Source organism: Rattus rattus, chromosome 4 (genome assembly GCF_011064425.1).
Source record: "Rattus rattus isolate New Zealand chromosome 4, Rrattus_CSIRO_v1, whole genome shotgun sequence".
In the NCBI taxonomy this organism is placed as follows: Eukaryota; Metazoa; Chordata; class Mammalia; order Rodentia; family Muridae; genus Rattus; species Rattus rattus.
Genome location: NC_046157.1, coordinates 82,172,159 through 82,195,833, shown reverse-complemented (window position 1 = coordinate 82,195,833; position 23,675 = coordinate 82,172,159). Strand labels below are relative to the sequence as shown.

General features: G+C 52.6%; 4 protein-coding genes across 15 annotated transcripts in view; 2 read left to right on the top strand and 2 right to left on the bottom strand.

Annotated features, from left to right (window-relative positions):
- Positions 1-624, top strand: part of Usp49 (ubiquitin specific peptidase 49) — a 68,489-nt gene extending 67,865 nt beyond the window's left edge. For all 5 annotated transcript variants that reach the window (XM_032900576.1, XM_032900574.1, XM_032900579.1 and 2 more), the window contains one exon: positions 237-624. In XM_032900576.1, the coding sequence (XP_032756467.1) occupies positions 237-427 (191 nt within the window). In that variant the 3' untranslated portion in view covers positions 428-624. The remainder of the gene's footprint in view (positions 1-236) is intronic.
- A 5,517-nt stretch (positions 625-6,141) lies between these two features.
- Positions 6,142-7,706, bottom strand: Tomm6 (translocase of outer mitochondrial membrane 6). Its single transcript, XM_032900573.1, has 3 exons — positions 7,268-7,706; positions 6,574-6,674; positions 6,142-6,405 (listed from the first exon to the last, which is right to left on the bottom strand). Exons 1-2 carry the CDS (start codon positions 7,393-7,395, stop codon positions 6,578-6,580), a joined length of 225 nt encoding a protein of 74 aa, XP_032756464.1. The 5' UTR covers positions 7,396-7,706; the 3' UTR covers positions 6,142-6,405; positions 6,574-6,577.
- Positions 7,707-7,722: 16 nt separating this feature from the next.
- On the bottom strand, positions 7,723-14,048 carry Prickle4 (prickle planar cell polarity protein 4). Of its 6 annotated transcripts, none has more exons than XM_032900571.1 (8): positions 13,800-14,045; positions 13,195-13,231; positions 11,702-11,843; positions 10,712-10,819; positions 9,938-10,075; positions 9,425-9,628; positions 8,637-8,841; positions 7,723-8,188 (listed from the first exon to the last, which is right to left on the bottom strand). In XM_032900571.1, the coding sequence occupies exons 3-8, from the start codon at positions 11,828-11,830 to the stop codon at positions 7,893-7,895; spliced, it is 1,080 nt and encodes a 359-aa protein (XP_032756462.1). In that variant the 5' UTR covers positions 11,831-11,843; positions 13,195-13,231; positions 13,800-14,045; the 3' UTR covers positions 7,723-7,892. The 6 variants fall into 6 exon arrangements, with proteins under 6 accessions (XP_032756462.1, XP_032756463.1, XP_032756461.1 ...); XM_032900572.1 differs by having other exon boundaries at positions 7,855-8,185; XM_032900570.1 differs by lacking the exon at positions 7,723-8,188 and having other exon boundaries at positions 8,217-8,826; positions 13,800-14,048.
- On the top strand, positions 8,352-23,158 carry Frs3 (fibroblast growth factor receptor substrate 3). 3 transcript variants are annotated; one of them, XM_032900564.1, is made up of 7 exons: positions 8,352-8,445; positions 16,251-16,393; positions 17,725-17,813; positions 18,589-18,775; positions 20,471-20,632; positions 21,440-21,594; positions 21,823-23,158. In XM_032900564.1, the coding sequence occupies exons 3-7, from the start codon at positions 17,748-17,750 to the stop codon at positions 22,732-22,734; spliced, it is 1,482 nt and encodes a 493-aa protein (XP_032756455.1). In that variant the 5' UTR covers positions 8,352-8,445; positions 16,251-16,393; positions 17,725-17,747; the 3' UTR covers positions 22,735-23,158. The 3 variants fall into 3 exon arrangements, with proteins under 3 accessions (XP_032756455.1, XP_032756454.1, XP_032756456.1); XM_032900563.1 differs by lacking the exon at positions 8,352-8,445 and adding an exon at positions 14,153-14,534; XM_032900565.1 differs by lacking the exon at positions 8,352-8,445 and adding an exon at positions 16,145-16,160.
- The last annotated feature ends 517 nt before the right edge of the window (positions 23,159-23,675 follow it).

The following is a 23,675-nucleotide window of genomic DNA, read 5'->3' as shown; positions in this document are numbered from 1 at the left end:
TCTTAGGTAACTAAAAGCATGAAGGAAGACAAAGCTTGGCCAGTCAGTACTGTAGGCAAGGGATGAAAGCCAGTGGTTACGGGAGCCTACCGTCATTGTCATTCGTGTGTCCCCGTCCCCAGTAATCAGAAGGTGACTCTGTTCTCCCACTGTTCTCTCCTCATCTCCTGGCTGCAGCTGTCTGAAAATGGAAACTAGGTTGTCATTTTCTCTCTCTCTCTCCTTTGGCTCCCTAGGTTTTTGGGTCCACTGCAATGACTCAAAGCTGGATGTATGCAGTGTGGAGGAAGTGTGCAAAACCCAGGCCTACATTCTTTTTTACACTCGAAGAACAGTTCAGGGCAGCGCAAAACTCTCAGAACCCCATCTCCGAGCTCAGGTGCACTCCAGCAGCAAGGACGATCGCAGAACATACACATTTCCCTGACTGGGAGGCAAGCATCAAAATGGCCTCCAGCTCTCCTCTCGGGAAATAAGGCTTGCCACAGTAACAGATTCCTGGGGTTGCCACACTGGGTCTAGGGGAGAAATGCCCTGTGATTCCTGCTCTGTCAAAAAATTGGTAGTTACTTTCTTGTGAAACCATGCAAATCCCTCCTTTCATAAAAACAATCTAAAGGAGTAGCTTCTATGAAGATTCTTTTGTCAGATGCTTCTGGAAAACAGGGACCTGGGTAGAGGAGACGGGGTAAGCGATGAGCCAGCCATGAGAACAGTCATGTCTGTCTGTCATGAGTCCCCTACTCATCAGGCCCTCCCCGAAGCACTGCACAGAGTACATGAGGGCCCCGGGCTGAGAGCTGGTGGCAAAGACTGGTCCCAACACAGAAGGTGAAGTCACAGGAGTTACTCACACTAAGAAGGTAACCATCAAGAGTCATAGCTTGCAGACTTCCTTTCTTAGGAGAGAACAGTTGAAGAGTGAGGGGCATGGAGCCCCTCCATGCCAACGGGAAGGCTGTCTGTCATAGCTTGTCTTCTCCTGAGCTGTTGTCACCTTGTCACTCCACATGGTGAAGCTGAGACTTGAGCCATCCCTAAGGCAGTCAGGAGGACACATAGACCTGTGTGTGCATGGTCTGTGTGAGCTAAGCCATGGACACTCCTCACTTCCCCAGTCCTGTAGCAAGGGCTGGGCTCAGAGTCATGGCTTGGTTTGGATCGGTTTTTGTCAGTTGTCAGAAGCTTTCCCAGAATGCAGTGAAGGTGAGCTGGGCTTGTCCGAATGCCTGCTGCCCCTAAGGCCTCACCTTGTGTGACATGAAGGTTCTCCCCTGCCCCTTGCTTCCCTGGTGTGTGAGCAGTGCTTAGGGATCGGCTGTGTGGCTGCTGTGGCCCTGGCCTGTTCTATCCCAGTGTGCTGTTCTTCACCCCTGCTGCTTTGGCCACAAGGAATACAGCAAGACTGGCTCTGACTCTGGAATCAGTAAAAACTCTAAAATCTCTAAAATCTACTCTGTCTCTGCGGGAGGACTGCTCAGAGCCTTCCTGTCAGGCACAGCAAACTTCTTCCCCTTGGCAGTGGCGACTGCGGTGCCCCACAGCCTCCCGTGAGTGCTGTCTTCTGATTACGTAGCTCGTGTTGATGTCTGCGTTCAGGCAGAGCAGTTGTCACTTGGTGGGAGTTGTAGGGGTGGGGAACAGGATGGGGAGGCTGAGGAGGCACCACCACACGTCCAGGCACATCTGTGGTGTTTACTGCTGCTCTCCTTTGAGGTGAGCTCTCCTGTAGGCCTGCCAGACATCAGCAACACGGAAGAAATCAGACAGAAAGTGGCTCATCCTGACAGGGATGGCGTGCTGGATTTGAACTTGCTTTTTAATAACACTGTGAGGTTTCTGTAATATTTAGCTTTTATTTGGAAGCGATAACGTAAGGCATTGTTGTGCTGTTTGGTTTTTACTGCCTATTTCAGGCTTTTTTCTGAGCTTTGCTTGGGCTCCTCCTCTCCTGGGCACTGTTTTAGGGTGTCCCGGCTGCCCACCCTGCCTGAGGTTCTGATGTAAAGCTGTACCCCTTCAGGGAGGTCTACATTGCTAAGATGGCTGATGGCGATGATTTGCTACCGTGGTAGGAAAGCCCATTCGGAATCAAAACCTGTGCTAACACACCCTGTAAGGCCAGCACTCGTTAGGCTGAGGCAGGGGGATCATGAATTCAAAGCTCCATTGTGAGGCCCTGTTTGAAAAGCAAAATCAACAAACTATAGAGAATAGAAAACAAAGGAAGTTAAGACTGGACTGCACCTCACCTTAAACCTGTGTTGTTTTTTCTAGAAGGAGAACCTGCAGGCAGAGAACACAGACCTGCCTGTTTAGGGGGAACACATTAGAAGACTCTTACTCAGTTTTTAAAGATAGTTTTATAGCAGCTATCAGCAGGACTGGTAAGCACATTAGGGACTTCATAAAGCTTAACTGCCCACCCACCTATGAGATTAGTAAAATCGCTTAAAGTAAGTGGGAACTGAAACCAGCTTCTCCTGAGCCACCCTCATGGAGGTGGACACCTAGCACTGGAAGCAGCAGCGTGAGGGAGGTAAGAGTGTGGTGCTTAAGGAGACCTCTGCTGCAGAGGAGCTGTAGGGTCCGGGCTGCTATGCTGCACTGTCCTCTGCTCTGGTGCCTGCACAGCCAAAGCAGAGCACTGTCAGCTGCATCACAGTGAAACATTCTAAAAAGAAAGGACAGACAGATCTTGACTAGCTGACTCCAGGACAAACCCTAGTGCTGCTCTCCCAGCTGCAGTCTCGGTCTGTGAACCCTTTGTAATTGGCTGGTGTGTTTACTTACTGCTGTAGCCAGCCAAGACAAATACACCCCAGCCCTCAAAAATGACTTCTTACCTCAGTCTAGCCTGGCTCTCATGCTGTGGTTGCCTCTCAGAGCAGCACCCATCACTAGTACCAAGACAGCAGGGACACCTTGGCACCCAGAACTGCAGCTCTCGCCCCAGGGCAGGAGAGCTTTTAGATGTTGCTTGGAGCGTCAAGAATAAAACTGGAAACTGTGGAAGAGTTACTGTGTCCTATGGACTCAATAGCAGAGTTTATTTTTGTTCACAGTGGCAAGGTCCATGATTGTATGAGGTCCCTGCTCTGGCTATGCCTTCAGCTCCATCCACATTCAGGGGAAGAACCAATGAGGTGGACTGGCCGGCAGAGCCCCGAGTAAGCCGAGGTCGATGGTACAGAACAAAAATTGAGGGGAGGGGGGGATCTGAAATTTGTTTTACTGAAAAAGCTTTGTGAACTAATTTTCTACAATTGATAAAATTTGGTGCCTTGTACTGATTGTGGTTTGCATGAGAGTTAAGGGGGAGGGCTCCTTTTTGTTGTGTCAAGTGGCAGATGGGTCTGTAGTGTTTAAAGGATACGTGCTATCAGATTTTTAGAGCATTCCTTTCTTAGGTACGAATGTAAATTGTTCTTACCAGCAAGTTCTAGAGTTTTAATGTCCAAATTGAATTTGTAATCAATCATTCCTCAAATGTCTGAATACCACTGTTCGTTGCCCCTTGTACATGCCAAACGTTAATGCTGGACTTTTCTGGAGGTGACCCTTTCTTGAATGTGTATCACATCCCTGTGCGGGATTGCAGCTTATGTGTGCAAGGGTTTCCAGTTAGTTGGGAGAGCACAAATGATCAGAAAGCCTTTCTCTCGATCACGATGAAGCCGAGGGACCAATGGCGGTAGTCTGCATTTACTCTGGAGTCCTGCGTGAACCATCAGAAAGCAGTGTTACAGTGATGCCCACGTGTGAGCCTTCAGACTGTAAGACAAGCCACCACCGTGTAGTAAGCAGTGAGTCATGTAGAAATGACCCGTCTCTGCCACCTCGACACTTCCTGGGCAGATGACAAATGGGACAGTGCTACGTGGCTGAGGAAGGTATTGAGACTGTTCAGTCAGGGCCGGTCACAGCCAGTTCTTTCATTCCAACCTTGAAGTTTCTACTGAACTAGTGCAGCTTCACCCAAGTGCTCATGAACTTACCGTTGGTTCGAGCATACTTGGTAACTGGGTCACGTGACTTCTTAGCTAAGTGTGGGTCTCGCAGGCGGGTCTTTCTGTCAGTACTGAAGCTGGAAAGGCCTTAGGATGGTGCGCTTCATCCCGTTCACATTCCGCTCTGCTCTCGGTCCAGTCTGTCACTGTGACTACGCTATCCCCGTCAGCCCATGCACTCTGCGCCATGGCCCAGCAGCTATGAAGCAAGCGGTCAGTTTGTGAGATCTGCCCGTGCTTGAACTGGCACCTTTCACTTACAAAGAATTAGCCCTGGGAAAGGGCTCATGGCTAGAGCACTTAGCTCTCGAGGCCCCGGGTTTCACCCAGCTGCACTAAACCAGCTTAAATGAAAGAATGCCCAGCCAGCAATGTGGCTTCAGAGAGCAACAGTAAAGTTACTTGAAACTAAACCTTAGATTCTGAATGAAACTTCACTTAAGCTCTGAAAGCTGTCATGTCTTAATTTTGGTAGAGTCTGGTTTTTAACTTAAGATATTTTTTCACTAACTGGGATCATAGCACACTTTAAGGTTTTATTCCTCCAAAGATCAGGTTGCTCTTTCCTAGTGTAGAAAAGGTCGGGGTTGGGGATTTAGCTCAGTGGTAGAGCGCTTGCCTAGCAAGCGCAAGGCCCTGGTTCGGTCCCCAGCTCTGAAAAAAAAAAAGGAAATAAGAAGAAAAGAAAAGAAAAGGTCATCTGGGGTTCTAAGTCTAACATACAGCTTACAAGGCTGCTTCCTATCACCTTCTTGGGCTCTGCAAGCAATGGCTTCAAGCCCAAGCCTTATCCTAGTATTCATACTCATGACCCTGTCCACCCTGGACCCCTTTTTTTTTTTTTTTTTTTTTTTTTTTAAAAGCAGTCTCACTGTGTAGCCCTGGCTAACTTGGAACTTACTATGTAGAACAGGCTGGCAGTACAGAGCCATATGCATCCGGGATTAAGTGTGTATCACCAGGGCCTCAGCCTGTCTTCCTCCCAGTAATCTCGAAAATAAACGTTTCAGAGCATCTGTAACCCTAGGTAAATTCTAGGCCTGAGTTCACTCAGGGTGTTTCTCCTAGCCGTCCACCACAAGGGCTCTACCTGATAAACATTCACGAGAACACGGTAATGCCCATCCAACACATGGCTACGCATGTAGCTCAGCAGAGCCCAGAGTTGGAGACCATCACCACATAAAGCCAGGCATAGTGCAGCCTTTAATCCTAACCTGTACCTGTCGTTCTAAGTGTTGGTCCATGCAAGTGGCAGGAAAAGCAGTTCACAGCCACCCTCAACTATGTAGTTAAGTTTGAGGCCAGCCTGGGCTACAGACCCTGTCTCAAAAAGACAAAAACACAAAAAAAAACCTTTAATTGCCCCCACCCCCACCCCAATTATTTTGTGGCACTGTGGAGGTCAAATTCAAAATTGAAGCCTTTTCTGCAATGAGCTAGGCCCCAGAGGACGACAGAATGAGACACAAGCCAGCAGATCCAAGAAAGCTGCTTTGCCGTTTCCCTTAGTGAGCCGCCATAGGTAACATCTGTAATAGTCATGTAGCTGTGCCCAGATCCACCAGCCCCTCCTCACTCACGCTCTGTAACCCACGACCAATTCAGACGGGCTGGAGCAGAAGAAGAAATTTTAAAACACCCAGTAAACTGTGGAGAGCCTGTCTCCCCCCTCCTGGTTTCCCACACAGGATGTCCGTGCTGCCTCTTACACGCTTGGAAGAACACCAGACAGCAGCACCAGCGTGAGTCTCGGGTAGGAAGCACCTTTCTTTGTGACACATTTGCCTCCACCCACACATCACTGTCCTCTTCTGCCACCAAATCTCACTCTCCAACAATGTCTCCCCGGTACCTGGAAAACCCACTGGCAAATTAAAACGCCAACCACCACCAACTTCGTCCTCCAGGACTCAACCATAGGAACTGTCAAGCATCAGCTTTGTGGGGTGTCTGCATCCCTGAGGAGTGGGGGGTTCCAGTCCCATCTCATCTCCACTGCAGCTCCTGTTTGGGGCTCACTCCTGCCTCTTGAGTGTGAAATACAAGTCATGTTTATTTGATTTTTGTAAACTGACTTTTTACACCTTGTTTTTGTAAGAAATTTCTTATTAAAAGAATAAAACACTTGTCTTGATGTGCAGACTTTATTTGAAATCTTTTCCAAGAACCATTTCTACTCCTCAGGACAGGGACAAAGATCGCCCTGTGCAGAAAGTTGGGAACTGCACACAAAACTGCAGAGGCAACATTTCAGCTGAAGCTGGGGCCTGGTGGGAGGGAGGGTCAGGCAAGGAGAGGGAGTCAACTTTAGCTGCCACTCGGGTAGTGTCTTGTGGTGGTCACAGACAGTAGGCTGTCTTTGGGAAGTGTGAATACACAGGAGGTCCATTCTCTGCAAGCAGATAACAGCATTAGGAACAGAACTGCTTTCACCTAGAAACCCTAGGGCAAAGTTTTACCCGGAGAATCTCCCCTGCTTCCTGTGAATAGCTGACAGAGCATACTGCTGTCTCCATCTTTTAGAACTCCTGAAATAGGCAGAGGAAAGTTACGTGCTTACCTGCCTACACCCCTGGCTGAGGTGCCATCAAATCAATGTCACTCAAGTTCCTGGCCAGCCAAACTCCAGCAGCAAAGAGTCCCAAATTGAGGATCAAGTTCCTGAGTAAAGAATACATTTCATTAACCCTACATATGATCCTCAAGTCTAATGCAGCTAATGACATACCATGGGAAGTTTTCTCTCAGCACCACCTGAGAGTGAGGTGCAGACACTCGATACAGTGGCTTGTCCCCCTAATATGCACATGAGAATTTTAAGTTCACATCTACTTCTAACACAAGCAAAGGCCAACTTAGCACTCTGCTGGGGCTAAAATCTGTATATGCGTTGAAACCCCTTCCCTGCCTTTTAGGTCAGAGTGACTTCTTAAAAATATTATTTTAATTTTATGTGTGCGCGCGCGCACGTGACACAATGCATATGTGCAGGTCAGTACAAACCCGGAGGAGCTAGTTGGTCTCTTCCAACCTACCAGCCCCATGGATTGAACTCATGTCCTCAGGCTTGGCGGCTGAACTATTGTTGCAACCCAGGGCGACATACCTTGAAAGCCACGTGATAGATGGCTTTTGCCACCACGAAACCACTCTTCTCAATGCGATAAAACCCCTGGGGATGCATGCCAGACTCACTAAGTAGGGAAATACAAGTTTAAGTTTATGAGGACCAGAGAGGGGTCAGGTTCGATTACCTCCGGAAGTCGTTCCGATCGGTGGCGAAGCGGTAGACGCCGCGAAGCCAGTCTCCCACGTTGTCTGGAACCTCGGAGTTCTCACCGGCCGAGCCGGCGGCGCTCACCGTCACACCGCTGGAAGCCATAACAGCACCGAGCACGTCCGTACCGGCAGCGCGTCGCACCGAGTCGGCGCAGGCCGATCGCGCAACTTCCGACCCCGCACTTCCGCCGATCAGAGTAATAAGTGAGCGAGAAGGCCGGCCCGGACCGCCTCCAGGAGTCCATCGAGCTGGAAAGCTTGGTCGGAGGTGGAGCCCCAGCTCGCGGCCCCACCTCCCAGTGCCTGGGGTCTGTTTTCCGTGCTGCGCTACAACTTCGTTAGTTTAAGCAAGGTGCTGACAGTGTGGCTAGCCCAGTCTTTGGGGATAGGAGATAGCTCACCCTGGAGGCTCATTGCAGTGGTGTGCTCCCAAGAAAGTGTCCTTCAGGTCAGAAGAGCGTGCAGTACGAATGGGATTGTCCCGCGTGCCTGACTGCCTTCAGTCTCAGGTTTTTACACAGCACAGCCTTGTTATCTCGCTTCACAGATCCCCCACTCCCCACCCCACAATCTCACTACCCCGATTTCCAGACCGCGCCACTAACAAATAGCGCAATGCTTCCTGGAGATGCCTCTGTCATCTGCTTGGAGGTTTTCAGGGGTCTTCCAGAGATCTGGAAGGCGCTGGCCGAAGAAATAGCCTTCGGGTTCCGACTCAGAGGAAGAGGAGCAGGTGGGGCAGGGGCTGCCCTCTTTGGGTGTCTGTGGGCTGTTTCTATCCTGCTGTTTGGACGCCTCACTCGGGATTGCCACTGCAGAGGGAAGCGCAGCTCGGGAGGTGATCTTGTCATCCGAGGAGGCACGGTTACAGCCGACATTTGGATCAGGTCCTTCTCCTGTTCCAAACCCATCAGAAATGCCCATCTCAGAGCCCCCAAATCTCTGTGCAAGAGGCGGGCCAGGGTTGCGTGCGGCCTCCCGCCCCGCCCCAGGCTGTGCCGTGCGCGCCACCGCTGCCGCCAGTCTACCCCAGGGGCCCCCGCCTCCGTCCACCAGTGGGCGACCGCCTCCCCCGCTTGGGAGCGAGTCCGGCGCCGCAGCCCCGCCGAGTGGGTTCAAGAGGCCCTTGGAGCTCGCAGGCCAGGGACGCGCGGTGAGAACTGCGGGCCCCAATGCTCGCGTCTGGGGGTTGCGGTGGGTGGACGAGGTGTTGCTGGAGCAGTGGTTGTTGTAGGACAGCGTGGGTATGGGGCGAGGGGTTCTGGCCTGGGAGATTACCCCCTTCCATGCTCAGCCCAAGCCGCCGCTCCCTCCCATTAAGATCTGCACCATCCCCTCCTTTACCAAGGGACGCCTGTCCTTCCGCTGCCCCTATTGAGCTAGAGCCCCCACTTCTGTAGCGTCTCGCAAAGCAGCTGGGGCAGCACGGGCTACCCCCCGGCAGGGCATAACGTCCCCCATCCAGGGGCTCTGCGCAGTCTTGGCAACAGAAGTGGTTCTCGTGCCAGCGCCGTCCCTCGGCCTCGGTGCAGCGCTGGGAGAAGATCAGCTGGGTGAGGGAGAGGAAACCGGTTCATTCATTCATTCATTCATTCATTCATTCATTCACTCACCCATTCTCTCATCCTTGCAATAACCACGCCTTATACCCATTAATGCCATGCCCACAGGCATTCTGATTTGAAGTACTTTGTGACTTTTGGATTCAGGGAGGGTGATTCGCTTTGGGCCGGATCTTCCACGTAGCAGGTGGCACAGCCAGAAGTTGGACCCCAGAGCTTCCCTGATTCCTATCCCATGGTTCAATACGGCCTTTCATGTTGATGTTAAGATCCTGCTAGCATTGGGCAAGTACAGCACTGATCATCTGGCATAGTGACGAGATAAACATCTGTTCAAGACTCCAGAAACGTTCTGAGTCCAAACTAATTTAAGGACCTCTGCTCACAATGGGGGAGGGCAGACATAAATAAAGGCAACAGGTCCCACATAGCTCAAGAGAACAGAGGGGAACGGTGTGGCCCTGGCTGGTTCCTAGTACTGGTGAGCCTGCAGCCTAGGAAGCTGCTCTGTGTCCCTTTGTTCCTGGCCCCAAGGAAGAACTCCCCTAGTGCCTCCTCTCAGTGCTCTACCTGGTCACAAGCCGGACATCGAGGTCGCAGCAGCTCTGCGTGATGACGGCCACAGTACAGGTGCCCATCGTGGTAGAAGTAGATGAGATTTGTCAGGGCCTGGCCACAGGCCTGGCAGGCAAAGCAAGGTCTGTGCCAGCAGCACCGCTCTCCGGCCCTGGCTGCGAACACTCCATACTCCCCTGGGTTCAGCAGCTTCTTGCACTGCCAGGCGAGGGGGTGGGGGCGGCACTGAGATGGTCAGAATCTGAAGCTTCTTAGCTCCTCTCATGGCCTTTCCATCCAGCCTGACCTCCCAGTCTGACCTCATATTGTACCCCAGGCCCCTATCCACCAGAAAGGCCACCGACCCCCCCAAAACCTGGCTTCCAGTTTTCTCTACCGTTTACCAAATCATTGCTCCTAAAACCATTTCTCCACTAAAGTCCCCCAAGGCCCTTCTGCAGAAGCCAGAGAGCAAAGGGTAGAGGAAGGGGAAGGCTCCGGAATGGAAAAGGGAGGCAGACTCCCTACCTTCTCACAAGTGTGGCCTTCAAGCTTAGGAGGCAGTAGACGGGCCACCCCCTGTCCCAGAGATTTTTGCTTCCGCTGGGCACAGAAAAGTCGAAGTTGGGCCAGTTCCTCCTCCCCTAGGGCCAAACAGTAGCGTTCCTGCCAAAACAGATCCTCATGCACCCAGGCCTCAGGGTAGCACGTCACTAGGTCTGGAAAGTTCTATAAGGCCTAGCTGCTGGGCCACAGAGGGGTAGAGTCTTGGGGGGAGAGAACGGCATTTGTGCTCGGAAAAGGGAAGAGAACGCACTTAAGTGCCTTCGGTTCACTGTGCTGCTCATGGGAATGGCCACCACTCAGGGTCCCTTAGCACCTGGTACTGTCACCAGGTAGCTTGGCTCCCATTTCCATGAAGCTAGATCTCACCCTCACTCTTCAGATCCGTGTTCTCTCTGCTTCATAACTGCCTTGACTCCCCTAGTGAAGTGTAAGCCTTTAGGCTGTACATGGTGGGGCCTCAATAAATGCTAAAGGATCATATTTCTACATTTGTGCATTCCATTCTTGATTTCAAATGCCGTTCATGTCCATTTTCCCATTTGCTCTTGAGCTGAGTAAGCACTGGGGTACACAGAGGGGACATCACTCTACCTGTTATTACGTGTGGAGACTCAAGCTAGTGTTGGAGCTTGGCCTTCTAGTCATTCCCCCTGAATTCTAGACCAAGAGTCTTTCCACGTATCAACCACGTGGGGAGAGGGGGAAGAAGGAGAGGGAATGAGAGGGAAGACCCACATCACTGTCCTGTGGTGGAAGCTGCTGCAGGAGGGTCCGAAAGCCAGGCCAGTTTGAAGCTTGGCTGATATCCGGGCAAGGTGGGCCCAAGCTCGAGGACGTAGGAGCCTGAGGAAGGACACAGGAGAAAATGAGGTGGGGCTAGGCTTTCTCTTCCCTTATCACCTCTCTTCCAGTCCGCAGCAACTCCCAAGCTCTGCCCCTGGAGAGAAAGCCTTCCAGTTCTTCACTAGGCCGGAACAGTAGGTCCACTCCTGATCGGAGGTCTGCCTGGAGGGAACCCCCAAACACCACCTCCATTCACTTATTCCCTGGGGTCAAAGTCCCTCTCATCTGGTCTGACAACTCAAGCCAGACCTAGGAGAGGCACTGTATTCAAGTCAGAGCCCCAGTTCCTCCTGACAAGAGAAATGGTCTACAAAGTGGCTGTACATTCCTATAATCCTGCCCACTAGGAGGCGGAAGTAGGACTGAAGCTTCAGGGCTGCATGACTAGAGCTTGGCTCAAAGGGGGAGAAAGCAGGAGACAGAAAGACGGCTCAGCAGGTAAAGCCACACCGCCATGCCTAAGTCTGATCCCCAGGGTCCACATGGTAGAAGAGAAGAACTGGCTCCCACAGGTTGTCCTCCGACCTCCACATGTATGGTGGTGCACACACACGCACACACATGTGCACATGTGCACACACGCACATGCATGTGCACACGCACACACACACACACACACACACACACACACTAAATAATTAAATAACAAAGTTGGAGGGTTGAGACAGGGTCTCTCCCGCCTGGAACTTGATACTCCATATATAGACCAGGCTGGCCTTGTACTCACTGAGTTCTGGAACTAAAGGTGTGCACTGTCACACCTGACTGACTAAGGTTTTTGTTTTAATAGAGAAATGCAAACTATCTCCTACTTGGCAGGAGGGGAATGAGGGCCAGAGGATGAGACCACCATGGTCTCAGAAAGAGTGGGACTCCTACAACCTGAACAGAGATATCCCCATAGCCCTGTACTGGCCGGTGGCCTGAATCACTGTCTGTGTTGACTGGTGGATCTATGTTGAAGATAGGATTGTCCTGTTGGAGGGACCAGTCAGAATTCTGAACTGACATTGGTGACAGTCACCTGAAAGAAACAAAACAAGAACACCCCATTCAGTAAGCTTTTGCAGTATGCCAGGTGAACCAAAGTGCTTTGCAAACACCATCTCTTTTTCTCTTTTTTTTTTCTTTTTTTTTCGGAGCTGGGGACCGAACCCAGGGCCTTGCGCTGACTAGGCAAGCGCTCTACCACTGAGCTAAATCCCCAACCCCGCAAATACTATCTCATAGCCATGCCAACAGCCAGGTGGCTTAGGTAGCCTTGTACCCATTTTACAGATGGCCAGACTGGGGCTCAGAGAACAGTGATATATATCCAAGACCAAACAGCTGAGAGGTGGCAAAGCCAGGTGGTTTAGCCTCTGGGTTTGTGAAGTTCAAATTCTTGGGTCTCACAAAGCTGGGATGAACTAGAAGAGAAGGCAACAGTAGAAGAAACCACGTTGCTGTCCCATGAGCCTCTGGGCAGGTTGGACCTCTCCTACCCACCTCAGTCTTCCCTAGTTCTTCAGTGCACCCCTCCCCAGGACCTGCCTTCTCACCAAGCCCCACTCAGTCTGCACATTTTCAGTTGAATTCGGGGGCCTGGATAAAGGCCTCCTCAAATTCTCTGGACTGCACTAGTAGTCCCTTCCCTGAGTTCTCAAGTGACACATAGCCCATTCCCCCAAATTAGCACCCAGTGTTTCCTCACCTAGTCTAAATTCCTCCCTCGAGGGTACAAGAAACTTTTGTTCATTCATTCTGTCTCTGATGAAACCTGTAGCCTCTCACCAACCAGGTAAGCTATCTTCCACTAAGAGCTATATCACCTGTGTGCTTGTGTGTGGGGGTGGGGGTGGGGAATTTCAGAGCCAAGGCTGGCTTTGAACTCCTGATCCTCCTGCCTCTACCTCCAAAGGGCTGAGATCCCAGGCATGCACCACCACAGCCAGCTTCACAGCAGTAATTTTAATGGACAGTCCCAGTGCAACCTGTGTAGTTAGCCACAGTCTATTTGGGATCACAGTGTCTACTGAAGTAGGGAAAAGAGGGGCCCTGCTCTCACTGAGGTCCCAGGCTAGTGAACAAGAAGAAACACAGTAGCCGGGGAGAACAAGGCTCGTGTACACGGATTCTAGGTGAAGGGGTTGGGCTGTGTGGGGTGGGGGTAGCCAAGGCAAACTTATATGTTTATTCGGTGTCTGAGACGATTCTCGAACTGGGATGGAGTCTGACAGCAGGGCTTAGGAGGGCTGCCAGTAAATCACTGGGCTTTGGGGATGGCCAGCAGGCTCAGTTTATAAACGATAGAGTACCTTCCAACTCCAAGCACTCCCTCAGTGCCCCTTCCTATACCCAGCACCACCCTTCCCTATTCCCCGCTCCACACCCACCTGCTTCCTTCCTGTTCTGTCCCTCACACCAGGTTTCCTGTGGAAGGTGGCCAAAATGAACTATCCACATTCAGGGCTAGAAACAGTCGCACCCCTTAGCACTGGTTCAGCTCCATGCAACAAGGTGTGTGGGGGGGGTAGGTTCTGGGGTCCCAGAAGACTTGGACTCTCTTCCAGATTAGTTCTGGTTTGCATGGAACTGTCCAGCAACAACTATCAGAAAACACACCTCTACCCAACATCCTTCCTGTCCCCTACTCTAATTCACCTCCCGCTACCATTAGACCCCATCTTACTAACGTTCTGGTTTCCTCCCATAGTTCCCTTCCTCTCTCCTTTCAGGTAAGAACAGGCTAAACACTGGCTCCCCAGCCCCTCAGGTACAACTAGATTCAGGGGGTCGACCTTCCCCAAACAACACCGGTTCGTGGAAGGATGAGAGGCCCCAGAGGCTGGAGAGCAGTAGACAAGGGAAGGTGTCCCCGAATCAGAGGAAAAGGGGAGGGGAATGTAGGCTTTCACAAAGTGGCCTCTAGGCATAGCCCCCAATTTTTCCTAGAACTTGGCCGGTCCACCTGCAAGGCAGAGGCTCAACGTGTGCTTACCGAGTTCTCTTGGGGGTCTCTGTCTAGCTGCAGGTTTACGAGTGGGAATCAAGAATCCGAAAGGGTCTCTGCGTGGCTAAGCGACAACGCTGTACAGCAGAGACCTGCCGTCGGCCACGCCCCCAAGCGGTCCCAACCAGGCAGGTGCTTCAGACCAAGGAAAGCGCTCGTGGGTCTCAGGACAGGAAGGGCACAGGCACCCGTGTACCGCCAAGCTGCGAACTGTCTCTCGGCCCACCCCCGGCTTAAGCCCCGCCCCCTCTGCGGGCCTTTACAGCCCTCCCCTTTGTCCCCAGTGGTCGCTCCCTCGCCACTTCCCCTCCTGGATTCCGAGTCTGGTCCAGACTCCTCAGATCCGCTTTGCTATCTTTCGTGATTCTCTTCGGCTTGAGAGATTGCTCCTACCTCTGTCTCCGCCCTGTCCCGCCCCGCACCCCTTCTCCAGACAGGCCACGCCCCTCAGGAGTCCTAGTCACCGGCCCCGAGCGCCCTCTGGCGTCTGCGCATGCTCTCTGTCCTGGACTGCAAAGTCCTCCAAAGGGACCTTCTAGGCTGCGCGCCGGTTGCCCCGGCTGGGGTCGGTCCGCTCGCAGCGTCTCGTTGGTGCAGCCAGCGACCTCCGACCCCGCGGGCGCGGAGCGGGGCGGGGCTGGGAGGCCTTAGCTGCGGGCGGGCGGCGGCTACTGCAGCGGGACCCGGGAGCGGGGCCCGGCGCCGCCCGGGCCGCGGGGCGATGTGAGTCGGGGCGCAGCGGGGCGGGGACCAGGCGGCTCTACCGAGGCCGGGTCGTGCCGCGCCGCAGTCTCCGTTCCTACCCTAGAAAGCCCTAAGCGGACAGGCTAGCGGCGGACCCGGGGGCTGGGGGCGGGGATCCAGGCTCGGAGCGCGGCCGCAACCTCCGCGTTCCGTCTGGGTATCTAGAAAAACCTCCTGTTACCAGTTCTGCCTTTAGCTTCCAAGACCCCACTCTCTCCCCTCCCCCTAGTTGCACCTTCGGGTCTTCGGGATCCCGCAGAACCCCCTCACGCTCCCAATCCTCTGAAACGCCCACAGTCACCTCGTTCTCTGCTCAATGGCCCAAAGGCTTCTGCGGTCCTGAAACCCAGCCTTTGCATGCTCCTTGCAGCCCACCTTCTCCCAAGGCTTCGTATACGTTTTCAGATCTCATACCTCCATCTGGTGCCTGTACCCAACCCTACCTACCTCAGACATAACGTCCCCCATCCCACCCAATATAATCCCCCTCAATGGACCATCCGATAATATGTTTAATATCTTAAAGAACAAGTGGGCTGTCAGAAAGATGTAATCCCTCTCCCATCCTGCATCCAGTAGCTCTTGACCTCATACCCCTTCCCAACTCCCTGTTGATAGTTTAAACAAACCCCCATGTTTGGTGTTTTTTTTTTTTTTTTGTTTTTTTTTTTCAGTACCTACCTTTAGCCTGCGCACACTTCCTTCAGCCTGCTTCCTCCTTCCAAAGAATAAGCCAGACCAAGAGAGGGATTCTTTTACCTAAGAGTTGTGAGGGGGACCCTGGGAAGTACTCTTTTCCTGGAAAGGGAAGGTGGGATTTCAAGGGTTTTCTTCAGAGTCCTGGTTTGTTGATTCATCTACCTAGGTAGGCCTCAGATAATCTGAAATTTTGCCTCATGTTATAATTGGACCTTTCTGACCCTAGGAAAAGAAAGTCTGTCCTGCTTTCAAATGTGAAGTGCTTTATTTATAACTACTTCTAGAAATTACCTCAACTAGAACTCCCATAGTTGATAGATGTTTCCTCAAAAAACAAAACAAAACAAAACAACAACAACCCCCAGGGGCACGAATAGAGATGGTGGAGGAAGAATGACAACCCCCCTCCTCCCCGCACCGGATATATCATAACAACAAAACATTCTAAAATGTTGGTTTCCCAAATCATACTGTTATATTGTTCTTCTGAGAAAGAAAGCTTTTTATAGGGATAAAATTCTGTGCAATGGTCAGGTGATGTGTTTGGGTTTTGGTTTTGGTTGGGGATTTTTTTGGGAGGGGGGTGGGGGAGGGGAAGTTGGGACAGTGTTTTCTGTGTAGCCATGGCTCTGTGGACCAGGCTAGCCTTGAACTCAGACATCTTCTGCCCCTGCCCTCTGAGTGTTGGAATTAAAATTATGGGTCACCACCTCACGACTAGGCAATGTTCTGAGAGGCTTATATACCGGGATTCAGAAGGCTCCATTGAGGGCTGTGAACTGAAGGTACCAGACTGCTCAGAGCTCATTGTCTTTGGTCCTAAGGAGTTCCTTTTAGGGCTGAGAATCTGTGGCCTTTTTAGCCACAATCTTCTGACCCACTAGAGCCTAGACCAGATAAGTTCAGGTGGGCTACACTGATAACAACTCTATTTCCTGAAGAGCTGAGGTTGAGAATAGGTCTCCATTAATGTGTGGTCTCTGTCTCCTGTGCTAGGTGAGCCCCAGGTGTGACCCCCAGGGATCCAGGTGACGTCTCTGCAGACACTCTGCCATGACACCCCACCAAGAACAAGGGGAATAAAGTGGGACCCTTTCCCATGCCCCTCCCATGGTCAGCACCCCGATGGCCTGGGTGAGGTAAGACCTGTGGTTTAGGTACTGGCTTTGTAGAGTTTCTCGATGTGGGAGGAATGTAGGGAATAGGCCTCTGGGTGGCTCGGTGTTCTATAGACGCAGCAGACATTCCTGGATAAGCCACTGCCTTATTTACTTACTTACTTACTTACTATCTTTATTTTTTGCAGCAAAGTGAACCTCTTAAAACTTCAGGCGGGGGTTGGGGATTTAGCTCAGTGGTAGAGCGCTTGCCTAGAAAGTGCAAGGTCCTGGGTTCGATCCCCAGCTCTGAAAAAAAAAAAAAAAAAAAAAAAAACTTCAGGTGGAGGCCTAGAAGCCTTAGAGCCCTTACCTAGCAAGTATGAAGCACTAGGTTAGATCTCCAGCATTAAAGCCAAAACAACAACAAAACCTCCATTTGGGATTTCTCCGCATATCTCTCATTCCCTTGGGTCACAAAGGCCTGAGTGCTGTCCTCTCCTTATTAAGGCAGAAAGCTGTCGGTTGTGACATGTCATCCGATTACCAGTGTCTTGAGGGAAAAGCTAGCTACGGTCTCTTACCTCTGCTTCTGGCCTCTGGGAAGAAAGTGCAGTCTTTTGTTGTTTTAGCTTTAGAGTGTTGGGAGTCGGCTCCAAGTAAAGGATCTACACTGAACAGCTACATGCTGGGCTGCAGCATTTTGGGTTTTTCTCAGTGAAGAAATACAGGGTGCACCTTTGCTCCCAGTGCCTGGGAAACAGAAAAGAGAGTCTCTGTGAGTCCCAGTGTCCAGTCATGAAGTATGTCTTAAGACCACAATGTGGCAACAGCTCACTTGAAGAGAACGTCGGAAATAGTAACTTCCGGTGGATTTTGGGGTGGGGGCAAGGGAAAAAAGGGAGAACAAGTTTGGAGCGGAATGGGTAAGGTGAAAACTGAGAAAAGGAGAGGGACACGATGGTGTCTGGGACGCCCACGTGACACTGTGTTTGCTGAATCCAGATGAAGACCTCAGGCCAGCACACAACTGAGGCAGCCACTCCCAACACCTCACATCTACCCTGCTCAAGACTCCATCCATATCACTTCACGGGTCAAAATCCTGTGTACTTGTCAGGGCCAGATTGAATGTTAACCTCTGAGACGCTTACCGTCCTGCCCCCACCTGCGGGAATCCTTAACTCATTCTAACTTGAATTAATGTTTATCCCAAGTGTGTTTGGCCATGGATTGAGACAGAATCCCCTCAGGGTGTGTCTGTGTCACACAGCCTGTTGGACAGAGGACGTGCTCACAGTGCAGTATTCTGCACAGAGCAGAGCAGTTTGGCAGGGCTGCTGGTGACCTGTTCATCTCTTGTCTTTCCCCAGGGCTGATAGGCTGCTCTGACACCATGGGGAGCTGCTGTAGCTGCCTGGACAGAGACAGCGTGCCACACAACCACCCTACCAAGTTCAAGGTACCCAGACCCTCTGTCCACTCAAGTCCCAACGTCCCCTTGAGGTTAGGCTTCCTGTGTCTCTAGGGAAAGGACGATGACAGGCTGTGGCTGTGGGCCCAATAAGGCTCCTGATGCTTGCTCTTGGCCTCTGAGGTAGATTGAGGGAAAACCTGACCTTTGTTTCTTATTTTTTATTCTCCCTCTCCCTCTCCCTCTCTCTCCTCTCTTACTACCAGGAATCATGTTTTAAGTAGAGCACACATAGCACAAGAAGAAACACTGGGTTTTGTGAACCTAAGTTCCCTACATCCCATAGGAGGCGCCATCTCCTCTCAACTGGGGTTTTTCTGGGCCTGTGTTTCTCCTGCCCAACTGGAGAGGAACGCTCAGCAAGTTTGCACAGTTCCTGGGTTGGAAGCTGGCTATATTTGTTCTGCCTTGGGCCTGTCAACAAGACTTTAGATTTTGAATTAACAGTTAAACCCTTCCACACTGTTAAGCCCCAGGAAGTTCTTGAACATTGGACAGTTAACCGCCTGGCCTGGGAGGTCAGCAGATGACCTCTTTCCTGTTTGTGCAAACAACAGAGCTGAGGCTCGTAGGAGAGACTCCCCCCAACCCCCTGAAAACTCTGACCCATGGCACTGCTCTGTGTGACCAAGGGATCTCTTGGTACAGCTAGGAGCAACTCCGTCTCCTAGCTCTAGTCCTTCATGATGCTGCGTCCCGTGTCTCAGGGTCCTTGCAGACACTTCGTAGCTTCTCTGTTGACCTTGGTCACTTTTCCCTACAGGTGACAAATGTGGATGATGAAGGGGTGGAGTTGGGCTCAGGGGTGATGGAGCTGACCCAGAGTGAGCTGGTGCTGCACCTGCACCAGCAGGAAGCTGTCCGCTGGCCCTACCTCTGCCTGCGGCGCTATGGCTACGACTCCAATCTCTTCTCCTTTGAGAGTGGCCGCCGCTGTCAGACAGGCCAGGGTGAGTACAGCCCTGCCCTCCAGGACGGGGCCTGGGTTTGTTACAGAAGTGAAGAATGGCCCTAACACCCTACCAGCAGGCATCAGCCTTGGCTGTATTCAGAGCAAGGAAAGGTCTCAGCCAAAGGCCTAGAGCGTGTTATTATGGAATTACGTGCACCTAGAGCAGTCCTCTTCCACACCTCAGTCATTGCTGTTCTCCCTAGATGCCTCGGTGCGAGCACTTGGTACACAGTCCATGGAAGGAGCCAGTGCTCCTCGACCAGAGTCCACATGGCAAAGACAACTCTTTCCACTGTTGCCACGGTTTCAGGGTCCTTACTGCCTCTGCAGTAGGGAAAACCTGAGCTGCCAGATCTTACACCCTGGGCTCCATGCACAGCGGAGGAGAAGTCAGGCAGGAGGCTGTCGGCTCGGCTAAGAAGCTCGTACAGAGATTTGGGCAGCGGGAACTTGGGTCTCTCGCATACAGTGTAACCTTCTACAGCCTGACCTTTGTCTGCTGTCACCTGAGCAGTGGAGCTCAGGGCTGGCAGGCTACTCATGAGCTTGAGGTTAGGGCTTGAGGCCTAGGACTTGCTTCTTAGGTCCACACATGCTCAGCACAAGGAGTCCTTCTTGGGATTGTGCTGCAGGCAGACAGAGCTGTCTCTCCTCTAACACCAGGGTTTTGCTGTACCCCACCCCACCTCAATTCCTCTCTTTCTCCCCCCTCTCCCTCCCTTCCCTCTTTGTCCTCCTCCTCCTTCTCTCTCTGCCCCGCCCGTTTGAGATGGTCTTGTTTTATGTGGTCCTGACTGGTCTCCAAGTTCATGGGAATCCTCCTCTCACCTCCCAAGTTCAAGATTACAGCCAGTGCCACCATTTCTGTCCTTCTGATCTTGTCCAGCTTTTACATATGTGTCACCTTTCTCATTCTGTTTCTACAAACTTCCATTACCCTATGCTGGAGCTAATGGGTAGCAATATAAAACAGCGATGTGATATTCACTGTCCATGTCCCAATGTAATTGTATTTATCATTCTGTGGGTGTGGTGCTGGAGAGTAAATCAGGGCTCTGTGCATGCTAGGAACCCCCATACACACCATGGTTTTTTGAGAGAGGGTTTTCATGGGTAGCTCAGGCTAGCCTTGCACTTAATGCTCAACTGTGTGTGTGGTGCCATACCTGGTAACATCTATGTTTGCTGTGTGCACAAGCTATCCCATAGGCCTGTGTTACAGAGCCCCAGGCTGGCATCTTTAGAGCCATTGAGTTCCATGTGCTCACTCAAGTCCTGCCACTTTAGGGACAGACTGGTCTTGGAAGTGCTTAGAGGCCTACCGCATGAAGGAGCACCGGACTGCCTTGCTGTGTCTCTCCCCAAGCTCTGTGAGGGACATAAGTGAGGAGACAGGAAGATGGGGGCTCTATCCATGGTGGGCTCCCCTCCCCAGAAGACACCTATCCTTATGAAAACAAATGTCCTGGGGCTTGGGAAATAGAAGGTAGTGTAGGGAACTGGGTGCCTGGGGCTTATCCCCCACCGCCTCCAGTATCACTGGGATTCTGGGGCACCTCTGCCTCTGTCTGCGAAGAATGCTCAGGGAACCTTGTGAGAGTGGAGGTCAGGGTCATGGCCTTCCTTTGGCTGGCTGACCTTTCCGAACCAGAGAGGGCTGGGGGAGCCCTCACTGCTTCTTCACCTCCTCCAGGGATCTTTGCGTTCAAGTGCTCAAGGGCGGAGGAAATCTTCAACCTGCTGCAGGACCTCATGCAGTGTAACAGCATCAATGTGACAGAAGAGCCAGTCATCATCACACGGAACAGCCACCCCCAAGAGCTTGACCTCCCTCGAGGCTCCTCCCAGCCCACGGGTGAGGAGACCCCGTCCCAGCACCCTGTCACACACACACATGAGCTCTAGTCTGGGAGGCCCAGTCACACTAGCAGGTAGGGGACTGACTGTGGGGGCGAGCCAGCCTTCCTGGACGTTCTTCCATCATCAGAGCCATTCCTGAGGATGGAGCAGTCCTGGGCAGGGCCACTTGGGTGACTCAAGCTAGAGCTGCAGAGTCCTGGGCCTTGGGTCGACTAATGGTTGGGGAGCAGACAGGAAGATGTTGGGTTGCCATAGAAACAGCAGTCTGGAGCTTTCTGCTTCCTTTCATCTCCTGGCCCGAATCACATACGAAGTACACTTGTGGCTTGCAGGTGCAACCATCTCTGCTCGTGTTTGTGTGGAGGTTCCTGTGATCTGTGCTTGACGGACCACTGACTCAGACCACACAGCCCTGAGCATTGTACTCCCTGGCCTGTCTGTGAGAGACAGAAAGGGCTAAAACGTCACCTGTGTTTGTGAGGTTTCCCTGGGGCTCCCTGGCAAAGCCTGCCTGGTCATAGGATGGTCCAGGGGTGAGAGGTGTGCCATCAGTGTTTAGTAAGTCTGTGAGCAAATAGGAGGTAAGGTCAGCCTCAGGACGGCTTCAGAAGTCAGGGCAGGGTTTGACTGCACAGGTACAGGGGAGTGGAGGGCAGTAAGTCATACAAGGGGCCGTGAGAGCTTCTTGCTTGCCACTGGAAGAGTTGCAGGGCACCCCAGTATGTGTGCATGTGTTTGCAAATGACTGTCAGTTGTCTCCCATACCCCTCACCTTGGCTGCTTCCCCTGAACCCACCTCTAGGCTACACAGTCTCCAGCTTCTCCAATGGCTTCCCTGGCTGCCCTGGAGAAGGCCCACGGTTCTCCTCTGCTCCGCGCCGACCCTCCACAAGCAGTCTGCGACACCCGTCGCCTGGGGAAGAGTCCACCCAGACCCTCATTGCCTCGGATGAGCAGGTGCACATGTGGTGGGGTGGGCCTAGGGACGGTTGTGAGAACAGAAGAGACTTGATGCAGTGTACAGCCTGCCTCTACCCGAGCAGGGGTGGCAGCTTGTTGGGGAGTTTGGAGGCCACAGGAAAAACTCTAGGTCTTTTCCTGTCCACTCTGGTCCTGTCCCTCTGCCCTCCCCATTCTCCCAGGCCTTGAAACCACCTGATTCACTTAACCTCTTTACCCCTGCAGTCTCACACCTATGTGAACACACCAACCGGGGAAGAGGACCGCAGGAGTCGCCACTGCCTGCAGCCACTGCCTGAGGGCAGGGTGCCCTTCCCACCACAGACACAGGTCTCCGACCAGCGGGACCCACAGGTGTTCCTGCAGCCAGGGCAGGTCAAGTTCGTGTTGGGCCCCACCCCTGCTCGACGACAGGTGATGAAGTGCCAGAGCCTCTGCCCCAGCATGCAGGACCCTCCCCTCCACAACAACAACAACGAGGGCCCTTCCGAGTGCCCAGCCCAGCCCAAATGCACCTATGAGAACGTCAGTGGAGGTCTGCAGCAAGGGGCTGGCTGGAGACTGAGCCCAGAGGAGCGAGGGTGGAGTGGCCTGGCCCACCGTCGGGCTGCCCTGCTGCACTATGAGAACCTGCCCCCTCTTCCTCCTGTGTGGGAGAGCCAAGTCCAACAGCTGGGAGGGGAGGCTGGGGATGATGGGGACTCCAAGGATGGGCTTACCCCGTCCTCAAATGGCTTCCCTGATGGTGAGGAAGATGAAACCCCGCTACAGAAGCCCACCAGCACCCGAGCCTCCGCCCGTAGTCACAGCAGCTTCCCAGTCCCTCTGACCCGCCGCCGAGGCTCCCCAAGGGTCTTCAACTTTGATTTCCGCCGGCCGGGCCCTGAGCCCCCAAGGCAGCTCAACTACATCCAGGTGGAGCTCAAGGGCTGGGGCACAGCCCATCCCAAGGGGCCCCAGAACCCCTCGGTGTCTGGAGCTCCTGGGCCCACCCCACACCCTGCTCGAAGCTCAGACTCCTATGCCGTGATTGACCTCAAGAAAACGGTGGCCATGTCCAACCTGCAGAGGGCCCTGCCCCGAGATGACGGCACTGTCAGGAAGACTCGGCACAACAGCACCGACCTGCCTCTGTAGACCTGGTCCTCCGCCCGCCTCTGCCTGCAGCGGGCAGATCCACCTCACCCACCAGCCCGGGACGCACAGCTGCTCTGCAGAAGACACCGCCCTGCCTGCTGGGGTCCCCAAAGATGTCAGCCACCGAGTGTCCGGGGAGAGGGGGGAGAAGCGGGGGAGCCGGAGAGGATGGAGCCACGGTGTAAACTGTGAAGGGTTCTCAAGGTTGCATTTCGCACCCTTCCCTAATGTCTGTCTGTCTAGTCTGTCAGCTGTCTGTGTGTCTGTGCTTTCTGTTTCCTTTTCCTTTCCTTTTTTTTTTTTTTTGGTTGGAGTTTTGAGACATTTTGTACCTGTTGGTTTTATTTATCAGTTTATTTTTCTATTTATTGTTTTAAATGTAACTTAACATATTTATTATTAATATAATTATTTTTAAATTCTGGCTCAGTGAGTGCTCTCGTCTGTGCAGTGTTTCCTGGCAGGGTCTGGGTAGGAAGGCGGCCTCAGCAATAGGGGCTTCATTCATGGCAAATCAAGGAGGGGGAGGCTGGAAAGTCTGTGGTCACTTCTTTTTCTCTAAGAAGCACTGGCCTAAAACATAAGTTTCCAGGGATGGGCACGCTCTTGCTTCTGCTGAGCTGGGAGCTCACTGCTGAGAGCTCAGATGCAGAAGGAACCTGGGAAGAAGTGTGCCCTGCGAGATGATGCTCACCTCACAGGCTAATGGACCGGACGTGGGAGAGAGGCATTGCACAGGACTCTGAAGACCCTCCAGGCAAGCCCTGGGGTCCACTGCTGTCTGGATTATATGTTGACCAGAAGGTAGACCACAGCCTCTCCTCGGCCACCCCAGCACAACTGCACCTAGGTCAGAGCCTTCACAGGGGATTCTGGTAAAATCTCAGAAACGGCCAACGGAAAGCACAGACTCCTGACTGGGTACCCAGCCCATCCTTCCG